This window comes from Strix aluco, chromosome 9 (assembly GCF_031877795.1).
Source record: "Strix aluco isolate bStrAlu1 chromosome 9, bStrAlu1.hap1, whole genome shotgun sequence".
NCBI classification, from domain to species: domain Eukaryota; kingdom Metazoa; phylum Chordata; class Aves; order Strigiformes; family Strigidae; genus Strix; species Strix aluco.
The window spans coordinates 26,067,429-26,079,471 of record NC_133939.1 but is presented as its reverse complement, the minus strand read 5'-3'; the positions used below and the strand labels follow the sequence as shown (position 1 = coordinate 26,079,471).

The 12,043-nt window shown below is 38.3% G+C and overlaps 1 protein-coding gene across 12 annotated transcripts in view; it reads right to left on the bottom strand.

Moving 5' to 3' along the window:
• Nucleotides 1–12,043, bottom strand: part of PHC3 (polyhomeotic homolog 3) — a 35,462-nt gene that overhangs the window by 23,099 nt on the left and 320 nt on the right. For 7 of the 12 annotated variants that reach the window (XR_012624332.1, XR_012624333.1, XR_012624334.1 and 4 more), the window contains exons 2-7: nucleotides 8,839–8,986; nucleotides 7,912–8,070; nucleotides 6,404–6,481; nucleotides 4,651–4,809; nucleotides 3,199–3,297; nucleotides 326–566 (exon numbers count right to left, since the gene is read on the bottom strand). Coding sequence is in view for 9 of the 12 variants with exons in the window: in XM_074834286.1 (XP_074690387.1) it covers nucleotides 326–566; nucleotides 3,199–3,297; nucleotides 4,651–4,809; nucleotides 6,404–6,481; nucleotides 7,912–8,070; nucleotides 8,839–8,964 (862 nt within the window). In the remaining 3 variants the exon portion in view is untranslated. Of the gene's footprint in view, nucleotides 1–325; nucleotides 567–3,198; nucleotides 3,298–4,650; nucleotides 4,810–6,358; nucleotides 6,482–7,911; nucleotides 8,071–8,838; nucleotides 8,987–12,043 lie in introns of those variants that run through there. The other 5 variants (XM_074834289.1, XM_074834288.1, XM_074834290.1 and 2 more) reach the window with 5 other exon arrangements.

Sequence of the window (12,043 nt, the reverse complement as noted above, 5' to 3'; positions counted from 1 at the left end):
GATTAGGGATGACGTGTCCTGACAAGGAGCACACAGAGAGACCAGTAATGAGAATCATGTCTGTATTGTGATTCAGCTGTGTATTGCAATTGCTATATTGTGCTTCTACTGTGATTTAAAAACACTGCTGTATCACCCTGCTAAATCAAAATCCTGTGTAACACCCAATAGCAACAAATAAGTAAATTTACTATTAAACACTAAACTCTATTCATGTGGAACATCCAAAAGAACCCGGTCAGAGAGTATTGGGCTCTGACAGAACCATAACATACAAATTAACTTGAATTAAAATAACTTTCTTATAGCTCCATTTTCATCCTACCTGGTGTTATTAAGTGATGTATGCTTGATGTCCGTGTGACTGGTGTACTCCGACACTCTGGAGTTGGGCTCTCACCTTTTCTATTGCTTTCTGAGGAATCTGGTTGGCTGCCCTTGGAACTGGTTACAGGTTTATTAGGGCACAGAGACAGTGACTGAGTTTGACTGCTGCTCTTTGGTGGGCCATTCTGTGAACTTGACAATACACCCAACTTCTGACTGCGCAGTGTCAAGTTCTGAACCTGGGAAATGAGCAAAATGTAAAAAATCCAAACCATATAAACATCTGTGACAAACATTCAGGCAAAAAGAGCAAAAAAATAACGTTATGTCATGCTTCTCATCCTACGTGATCAAAGTACGTGAGACGTTAAAAACCTGCATATCGAAGTATCCTTTAAGTCACAAAACTGAGAGAAGAAAAGGGATCTTGAATTACTTCAGTGATTAAGAAAATGCGGGAAAGTCTTTTTTTGTTATTGAACTTTTAAAAATGGGAGTTGTTCATTACATTAATTTGAATTAAAGTTTGCATTTTTTCTCTTTTATTGTGCCTTCAAAATGAACGACACAAAGCACCTTAAGCAAATGCAATTATATTTTTATACAGACGCTGCATAAGTGCGGTGGTTTGTAAGCATGCTTCCAGAGACTAACATAAACCAGAGCCTTGGGTAGTCAGTGGGACCAGAATCTGCTGTATGTTATCCATGTCTTAACAAACCTGAGCCCTTTATTTCTACAGCGATATCAATGTACCTTTTCATCATGACACCTCCAATGTCACATGAAACAAAAGGTTTGCCTTCTGAAATGTAAATCAGTCAATGATTATTTTCACTAATGCCTGTTATATCACAGCCAGATTCTGTACATAATGATCCCAGCTTTCCAATCTTTCATGCTGAGATAGACTTTTATTTTCAAGGATAAAGACTACCCTTGTAGCACTAATTTACATCATACTTTACATGAAAAAGAGGAATAATTATTATCACCATCCACTATTTTGATTACGTAATCCCTTCCTCATGCAACAGTTTGTACTTGTGTAACAAACAGCTAGTTTACATTTTACTTCTCGCTGTTCAGTGTGTTACCACAGGATACGTTCAAATCCTGTTCTGAAGACAACAGTATTTGTTTCCTTATTGGCATGCATGAGGCATTTACTGCAATCCTATCTCTGTGAGTACAAATCAACCTTCAGCACACCTTAGCAGATAAGGTAACTAATCTTGAGATGTCCAGGTCATACATGAGGGGGACACACATGGTACAAAAAAAAGTATGAAAGCAGAAGGGAAGAAGAGTAAGTAGGAAAGAAGTGTCAGTTCACCTAACAGGCCACGTTAGGTGTGACACTGAGACACTGCTAATCATTGATGAACTTCTGAGCTTCTCTGGTATTTCTACATGGAAGATGATACTGTGAGATCACTACACTGTACCTTCACAAACATCTTGCTAAGTGTAATATACACACGTATGTATATAACTAAATACTTTTTTTATTAACTAGCATTGCCCACTTGCTCAGGTTTGCTTATATGGTAAACAAGGACATTTCTCTAACCCAGCTGACTGAAACTCCAAGGATGTATTTATCACAAGGTAAGAAAAATAAAGTGTATCAGTGTTAAAGCTTTTTCACTGTATCACTGACTACAGATGAAACTGTATCTTTGCCATGTCACTGCTGCTATAGAAGCTACCAGACAACCAAGGTTAGCAACATCTGGCAATAAGGCAGTATTGAACATTGAGAGGGGAGAGGAAGAGCTTGAGTTTGGCAGGGTCACCACAGCAGCTCATCTGACTGAGTAAAGCTCTATAATTTGGGGTGAGATTCTTCTGTCCCTCTGTAACAACGTCTCAGGAAGTTGCACCACCAGGTAGACTTGTGCTAAGTGGACCTCTAAAACCCTGCAGTACAGAAGGACCACAACTGTGAAGTGACACGCTTTATTGACATCTCTACCTTGAACGCAAAAGGGAAAGATACAAAATGCAAAAAGAGCTGCTAGACTAGCCAGTAACCTCTCTGCACTTTCAGACTTGATCTGCAGAATATGGAGGAAAGAGAGGGCAGCTGCTATAAAGGCTAACGAGGCATAATAACTCCAAGACTGAAGGCACAGTCCATCTTTTCAATGAAGGCTCAACTGACGAACTTAACGTTGTGAGCTTGCTCAACAGCATCCTGTATAAACACACAGCTGGATTCCAGCAAGCTCTGCCCACCTCACATACCTACTGGAAAAGCAAAGTGAAGGCAAGCTTCAATGATTTACCATTGTCTCAGAACAGTGATGCATCTTTAAGGTCTTCACATCTACTAGAATCTTCTGAAGGGGTCAACAAACATAAGGTCAGAGAACATTCAACTGTTATTGGATTTCTAAAAGGTTTCTAAACAAGGTCTGTTTATCAAAGGCTTTTAAAGAAACTGCTAAGATAGAAGGGAAGATCTCTCATGAAAGCATAAACGTTAGATAAATGTTCATTTTTCACAGCAGAAGACTAATATGTTCTGTAATGATCTGTACAATGACGTATTTTTTCCAGATGACAAACAAATACGTTGTTCAGTGAAAAGGTGATATAAGTTCAGCTGATAACATCAAGTTATTCAAAGTAAAGATGAGAGCCAATTACAAGAACCTAAATTGTCATATCCAGGACCCAAATTTTACATATAACGTGATCACCTCTAAATGTGTGGTGATGGCAAACAGAAGGCACTGAAGTTGTACGTAACCAGCACCCATTAGTAGTTTTTATACTCAAGTAAACTTAAGCACAGTGTTTCCTTACTTTTTGGGTTTGACCCACTCTACTGGACATATTTTTAATAAATTTACACAAGCTCACCTGAGTAGCTGCAGACTGACAAGAAGATGAGGAAGATGATGAGACAACAGGAATGTCAGACTGGACAGCAGCCACAGTGGTTGCAGGAGTAAAAATAAGCTGTTAAGCAAGAAAAAAAAAATCTGGTAACAGACTGAAACTTTCAAAATATGTGTAAGAAATGCAGTATTTTAAAGAGAGATACATAACTTACATGTAGTAATGTTCAGCTTCTAAGATTTACTTTTTTACTTTTAGATGAACTTACTCAAAGAACAATTTATCATGGTAGTTTAAGTAAATAATACGAAAAGATAATAATGTAATTTAAATATAATAATGTAAAATATTTGTTCTACATATTGAGAAAACTTTCACATATATACACACCTATCATGTTTCATTTATCTTCAAGTTATACTACTTTTTTCAATAAACATATAGGAAAACAATAGCCAAAATAAAAAATGCAACCTAGCATAACAGCATTGCTGCACATGCCTAAGAAAAATAAGAAAAATATCAGAAAAAGAACAGAGGATCTCTTTTCCAAACATACTTCATAGGTGCAATTCCTGCAAGCACTCACACTTGCATCTAATTTTATATACCACTGCAGTCACTGACCTCTGGCTCTGAACCTCAGTGTAGCGTAACAGTGATTCTATTTCACGCAGTTGAACATAACACTAGAAAGACACTAAAAACACTCATAGAATTCTTTGGCCTTTAACAAGTACTGACTGGTACCTGAGCATTCATGTACAACTTCAGTAATTTCTGTGAAATCCCAAATAGATTATAAGGTTCAATTCATATGACACTCACTAGAGAAAGTATTAAAAAAAAATTAAAAAAAAAATAAATCACTGAACAGATTTTTCAAAGTTGCCCATTGGGAACTGGAAATGCCATATTGACAGAAAATTGCAAGAATCTAATGAGTTTCACATGAATCCAAAGAGAATGATAGCTATGTATCTAACTTGAATTCTAGAGACAATAATGCAAAGAACAATCTTAGTTAAATATAAGAAAATTTTAATCAAGATTTGGAACTCTGCATGTTACCCGTGCACTGGAAAACAATCTACCTTGAATACAGACTCTAGTATGCCCTTCTACATAGCCAGAAAAGACAGGTGCTCTTTTTTTATTTTTCCCATGTTTGACCAATTTAATAACTGCAGTGCAACCAGGCTAAAAACAGCTGAGCAAACTTCAAAGACCTAAGCTACAGCAATCCTTTTACTTCTGATGTCTACAGTGTTCCAGAAGATATGTATTCACAAACTAGTTACTAAATACTCAATGCAATCTGAAACTAAAGAAAAATATTTATAATTTACAGAAACAAAATAAAAATTGACACAGTTAAGGTGTGGGGGTTTTTGGAGGGGGTAGGGAGGGGAATAGCGTGGAGACAACAGGGGCGGACCAAAACCAAGTTTAAGAATCATAATCAAAACTTACCATTTGAGCTCGTAGATACATTTGAGCCTGGCTTGCACTCAGGGTTGGAGAGGTGCTCCCCAGCAACATAGTCTGTTGGGTAATACTGCTGCTGGTGGTGTTGGAGGTCTGTGAACGGCTTATTATCTGTGCAGGTGTAGGAGAGGTGGAGAGGTTAATCTAAGGAAACAAAAATATTGCTTCTGTCATGGAAATTCATTCATTCTAGGGTCTAAAGCCAGAAAGCCTTTGACAAAAATGGCAGGGGCAGTTGAAATCTCTGAACTGTAAAGATATCAAAAATATATTGAGCCAATCATCACCAAACTGAATTCTGGCAAGATTGTACATTTTCATTCTTAAACTGCAATCAACCATTTTGCAGTAAATAATAATAAGCAGTTGAGAGTATAAACAATGTTATTATGAAGTCTGAAAAACATACCTCACAGAAATACACAATTACAGAATATGTAGCATGAGCTTGCAATATTTTAAGAAAAATACCTGAATTTTAATATTTAAGCACCTTTAAGTGTTTATATTACCTGACTGGACTGACATCTTCTGTTACATTTGTTATGCAACCTGATCAGGACACTCCTTTGTGCTGCCATATATGGACTTTTGATTCCTTATTTTACATATGCACATTTAAAAATGACTGGAGACTAAAAATTTCTACAATTTCACATGAAATACTTCTCAACAATTGCTCTTTAGCATCTTCTCAAACAAAAGCTGTTGTGGTTTTGGTTTTTTTTCTTTTCTTTTTTTTTCCTAACCAGTCTAACAGAGTTAAGTGCCCAGCTCTTTTTCATCACTTACTCAAAAGATTTCCTTGAAAAATCCCAGCCCAATTATACTGTTAGTTTAACATCAGACATCTTTAAAGACTTTCCCTCCTAAATTTAATGAATGAATGATTTTACTTCTAACAACTGTAAGCCAAAGCAATGCTATGAGAGCTTAAAAAAATATACAGTTAAATCACTGAAGCTATGCACTGAAGTCATGAACAGCTTGAGGGCATGATTAATAAGCAGGATGTCTGTAGGACTAAAAGTCCTACTCAAAACAACTGTAGAACTGTACATAAGAGACTGTGCAAATTACATGTCTGAAGATGCTGCTTAAAGAAATACAGCATGAACTGAACACAGAGCTGCTAATAACTGAAACCCGAGCACATGCCTAGAATATGGATAAAATAATTGAAAGTGTATAAAAGATGCATGATAAAAGATGATAATCAATAAAGAAATGAGTGCTGTAAACATTTAATCAGTTTCATATATACAATGTCAGCATTGACTCGGATTCTTTAGATTTGGTGCTCTTTAATCACTGATACACAGTTATGATTTTAACCTACAATATTGCCTTGAATAAAGAAACTAATGTGAAAAATCCAGTAAGAAATTATCTAAGAGATAGAAGCTCAGGGAGTGACTCTTGCCATGGTCTGAACAGTCACTAGTGCTTGTGGAGTGAGCAGCTGCCCCTCAGAGCACCACGAGCAGGCTGGGACCAGGGAAGCCTCCAATGCTGGCCAGCAATGACAGCGGCTGGCAGCACGCAGCAGGATGACTGGCGGATGCTGGAAGCGCAGCCAACACTTACTACAGAGTCGTCATACTTCTATTTACTGTTTCTGTAATACTAATTTTAACCACAGAAATTTAAATACTAAAATCTTTTCTATTTTTCCAAGTAGTTATATACTAACCAAGAGGGGTTGTGAATGGATGGAGGGCTTTGTTCAGTTACGTACCGAGGTCTGCGACATGCTTGACTGCTGAGTGACACTCCCAGTGGGGGAAGTACATTGCCTCCCACCTGACAGGCTTGCCTAAATAGCAAGAATATGTGTCAAATATTGAAATCAAAAAGTGTTTAAGTGATGTTCATATTATTGCATAAACCACCAGAAACATCCCTCTCTACCATTACCTTTTCTCTGAGTTAACAGTAAAAATGCTTTGCTGAAAACTAATTCCACTGAGTAAAGTGCACTCTGTGCTGTGAAATGCTATCTGCAAGGTGCTAAATGCCTTGAATTCCTACCCAATTTCAGGCACTCATATTCTTGCAGATCAAAAGTTGAAAAAAACTATCAGAAGTCTATCAAACTGTTAATGATGGAGCTAACTGATCAGCTCATTACCTATGGTGCTCAGAACTTAAAATGTGACATCATTAAAAACTGTCATTATTAAAACTCACATTAAAACTTTTATTATGATTAGAATCCTCAAAAAATAAAACAAATTTTATAAATGCTGTAAAGAACACCCTCATATTCTATAATGATAATTTATGTATGCACATCTAGTGTCTGTAACAGTACGCTATTCCAGCCTTTCAGATGAATACGGGGACAGTAATTTAGATTTCTGTATTAACAGACTGCATACCAAAACTTCTTAGCCCTCCCCAATCTGATTTTCTTTGCTCTGTCTCAGTAACTGTATATGCACACACAAATCCATCACAAAAAAATGACAAATCAATATATTACCATGATCTAATGGAAAAGGTATAGAAGAAAAAGCCAGGAGCACAGAAGAGTCAGTCTCAGTTCTGACAACAAACAGCTATATCCCTGAAGTCTTTAATTCCATTTTAGCATTTCCATGTGTAAAATCATTAACCACCACCTATCTCTGCAAGACAGTACTCTCAATCCAAGGTCAACTGAGGTCAAAGGAAATCTTTCCACTGCTTGAGTTTTCAAAATGGGTCTCCTCCAGTGTTCACTAATGTTAAAAGCTGTGCTTCAGAAATGAAATGTTATTTACTTCCTACATTTCCACACTCAGAGTTAAAATTGAATTTTGCCATTATTTATAATGCAGCCAGATGTGTGGCAAACCACACTAAGATACCAGATGTTCATTATTGTTACTTGATTTCACTAAGATACATTGCTATTCACTGCTTTCCCCATCAACTTCTAGAGAAAATCATGGGATGAAGATTGAAGTAGTCTACTTTTAATATTTTATTACTGCTTGATGATTTACATGATGCATTTTAATGTATGCAATAAAGCATGGAATGGTCGCCTACTGGAGCATCTGTAACACTGGACAAAATCCTCCAAATAGTTTGGAGGAAGATACAGTTTAAAATAACAAAGTCATCAAAATATAACAGTGAATTATTGTGAGGCATTAAGCTCAGGCACTTAAGCTGTTATTATGTTTGACAATGCTCTAGAATTGTAGTCCTACTCTAGAAAGTAGCACACCATTCTTTTTCAGCAATCTTCACTCTCACCTGTGGTACAGTTGCCAGACTCTGAAATTGGGTACTGCTTAAGTGCTGCTGCTGCAAAGCAGCAGTCTGCAGCATTAGATGCTGCTGTTGGGCTGCATACATCTGCTGGAGGTACTGAGCAGCTGAGCTAGGAGGACGATGCAAGGCCTGCTGAATAACCTGTGATGAATCAGTAGGTAATTAATTACAATTACAAAGTACACACCATGCTGACATGATGCTGAAGTTTACCTTTACAAGGAAATAAAACCAAATAAGTTCTTTTCACACCAATTATGTCATACTGAACTTCCTCCATCACTGTTCTCAACCAAGTCACAGAATATAGTCAACAAATATATTCACGCTTTCAAGGAAAGCCTGACAATCAGCTGACAATACAGCATCATTCATAACACAACACCCAAGCCTCTTGGGTTCTTGTCAACAAGTCCTACATAACGTTCTGCTTTTTGAAAGATCAGGACAGCATGTGACAAACTCAATTATCAAACCAACAGAATGGTCCGTACGGAGTTTGAAGAGACCTAATTTAAAGAACAGCAAGAGAGGGCTGGATCCAGAGCAGCAGTTACACACACAGAGATACCTCTGGATCCCTGTAGTCAATGTTGGTCAAACAAACAGCTTTATTTTCTGTTATTTTGTAAAGTCTTACGTTAATAATCCATACCCTTACAGAATGGCAAAACCCCCAAACTTTCTAGCATAGCATTTCCCCCTCCCCTATTTGGGAGGCAGGCGTGTACCCTGAACTATTGTTAAGTGGTCTGATACCCTTCAAGCAAAACTGAAAACCAGTAAGACAGATATTGAGAAAGCAGACAGCAATTAAGAATGGAAAGATAATCTTATGTAAAGTATGGTGCAACGCCTGTGTTTGAGAGCACTGTACGGTACAGGAAAGAATATCTTACAGCCCAGTACCTGGACGGCATGCCTGTCAGAGCCGCTGTAGACAGAAATCTGTGGTAGCTGTGTCCGGGAAGTGGAGGTGGTAGTGATAGTAGTTGTAGATGCAGAACATGTTGTTGTGTTTGGTTCATTCTCCATAGCTGTGCAGTGTTCGTCCAGCCTGGCAGAATTGAAATAAAAGTGGTTCACAAACAGAAGGCCAGTACACGCTGATTTTAAAGGCAAAAAAAAAAAAAAATCTCAACTTCACTGAGATAAAATAATGGACAATTTTCAAATGGATAAGTTTGTAGGGTTTGCTATCACTTGATGGAATTTGCTGAGAGATGTGGTTATAATCTTCCGAGACACATCAAGAGTAGCAATAGGTGACCAATTTAGGAATACATGCAAGATTTCTAGCAAGCTATACAGGAGTACTGTCACATCCCTCTTCCCCACAGCATAGCACAAGAAACTGCTGGCTGACCATTCCACACATTCAGCAAAACGTTCTTGGCAAAAATCACTGATGCCATGCTCTTGGAAAGAGATGGAAAAGACGTAGAGAAAAATGCTTTTACTTTTTACAGTGATACATCCCAAAACCAGCAACAGTCAAGGAAGAAACTACCTATGTTAAGTATGGCTGATGATTCCTTCCCAGCCTTACAAGATCCCCCTCTCTTGCAGAGTACAATCTCTCTCCCAAAATGTCAATATCTCAATATATGAGGGGTGTTTACCTTAGTTTCTTTTTCAGTATTACGATTAACAGGAAGTGGCATAGTTGCTGTTTATTGCTTTTAAAAGGATGTTAAAAAAAAACAGGTGGGGAGAAGACGTGCTTCTTTCTTAAAATAAAGAAGGGCTCAGAAAAATAATCGTTGAGAGAAATGCAGTGTACTAGAAAAAAAGCAGCACTGCCAAGTGCTTAACAAACCGCCCATCGGATGCTGCAAACAGGAACGTAATTAGGAGTTTCAACGCACACAGCTGAAAGCAGAATGCAACGCTGCCAGGCTGCTGCCATCACCTCTCAAAACACAACTACTCTGCAAGTAGAGAACTGCACGCGATGTCATAGCTCCTAATTACTTGGAATAGCTAAACTTTTAACAGATACACGGTTACCCAAGGACCTCACGCTTATCATTCTAGTGTATATTGCATATGTTTTGCCATCAAAGAAAATTCACGGCAATAAAGCAGGCTTTAAAAGCACAGATCCCTACTATTAGAACTGAAGAAAAAAATATGGCTTTGTTGTTAAAAATTCAGATCTGTTGTGCATTATTGATGCCATTTATCTACCTACATTAGAGCACAAGCTAACATACATGGTTAACCACTTCAATTGCAATAAAAATGGCATCACTTGTAAAACCACTTTACATTAATTTCACATAATGCTAATGAAAAGTACCTTGAAAAAAAGTCCTGTCTCCTCCAGAAGACATTAAAAGCACATCAAAATATTTACACCTACAACTTGTCTAGCTAGTTTTAGCAGAAAGTTATGCAACCAGTTAAATTAGCCTAAGAAAACAATATTGGATGTTTAATTTCCTTCTTTCTCAGCCACGCTTTAGACATATTAGCGAGATGTGCAATGTATCCCACTCTACTAGCTATTCCATCAGAAGTTCAGCCCATGAGAGTTGTTAATCCTTGAGCTGAAAGTGCCTCATTTTCAAAGATAATTTTGCCATTGCCTAAGTTTATGCCATAACAGATGTACAACAAAACCAGGGAAGAGCTCCTGAACTCTTGTTCAGAGTGGCCTGGCACCGAGGGGCATCTCCAGTCCTCCTCTAACACCTTAGAGCAGATACAAGAGGCTTACTTACCACCCCACAGCCCTACTGCAACACAAACACCAAGCAGCACAGGACTAACATGCAGAAATAGCTTGCCCTCTTTCGGCTGAAGGACTAGTAAAGTGCTTCAAAGATGACACTTCTTAGGAACCTCTCCTCTCTAAGTGAGAAGAGGGATGTTTACGGGAGAAGAGGAAATACATAAAAAGTGGTTGCTTTTAGCAAGGAAACCAAGAATCCATCGCAATTTAGCAGATGGATATTTTATGACAGCGTAAAAAACATTACAGGCTTAAAATTAGACTGCCTTTACAGTGTCGCCTTACTTTATAATGCTGTATATGCAGAGACCACTACTAGTTATAAAAAGATCTCAGATACAATTGAAAATAATCTTCTGAAGTCATTCATTGAGTACTCAGTGATACCAAAAAGGCAAAACTCCTAACTTATAATAAAATTAATTTTGTTAAACATATGACAAAGACCTTACAACGCTGTCTGTGAGCAACTCAAACCTTTGTAATGCAAAGTAAGTTTTAGAAAATGCACTAAACTCTGACTTTAAACAACCACTACATATTTAAGCAAGCCTAAAATACTAAGCACAATAGAACACTGTATTGAAAATAAGTATTTATTTCAATACAGCAACTGTAGGAGACACTACATAATTTCACGTTACACCATGCATAATGTAAACACTCGGAAGTTTTGTTCTCTTTATATTTTTTGGTCAAAGCAAATACCTAAAGTGAAAAAAATACCTGTTATTCTATACCAGTAACATTAAACTAACTTCACAGTGGATATGAATTTCACTACTTATGTTTTAGAAAGTTTGACTTCTGGTAAACACCATGGTAATAACGAACACTGCTGACAAGCTGCAACCATAACTGGTATTTAATAATAAGTGAGTTTTTAACATACACAGTTTATTCTTATTATTTCCATTCGTGACCTCTCCTTACAACTCCATGGGCTCAAACCAAAGAAAAATAAACGAAAATTTCCTCCAAGTCTAACTCCTAGGGGCATTTTTGTATGTGATTGAAGGCTCGGAAATAAATCCTCTCGTTTTCCCTTCACTCCAGCTACAGTACAAACCAACCTTGCCCAAACCTTAGGGTTGTGTTTTTGTTAAAAAAGGGGAAAAAAAATTTAAAACTATGCTGCGTGGAAACAGGCCATGCGGTGCAACTTGCCCGCGAACCGGCACGGAGCAACCCGGCCCAGGGGATGCCCGGGCCCGGCAGCCGGGGCCGCCGACGCGCTGAGGGAGCCCCGGGGCAGCTCCACAGGCAGCGGCAGGGCCCCTCGGGGCCGCTCCCCGCCGCAGGCCGGGCCGGCCCGCCCCCTCAGCCCCCCGCACCGGGCCGCGGCCTCGCCCAGCCCCGCCACCGCCATAACCGGCA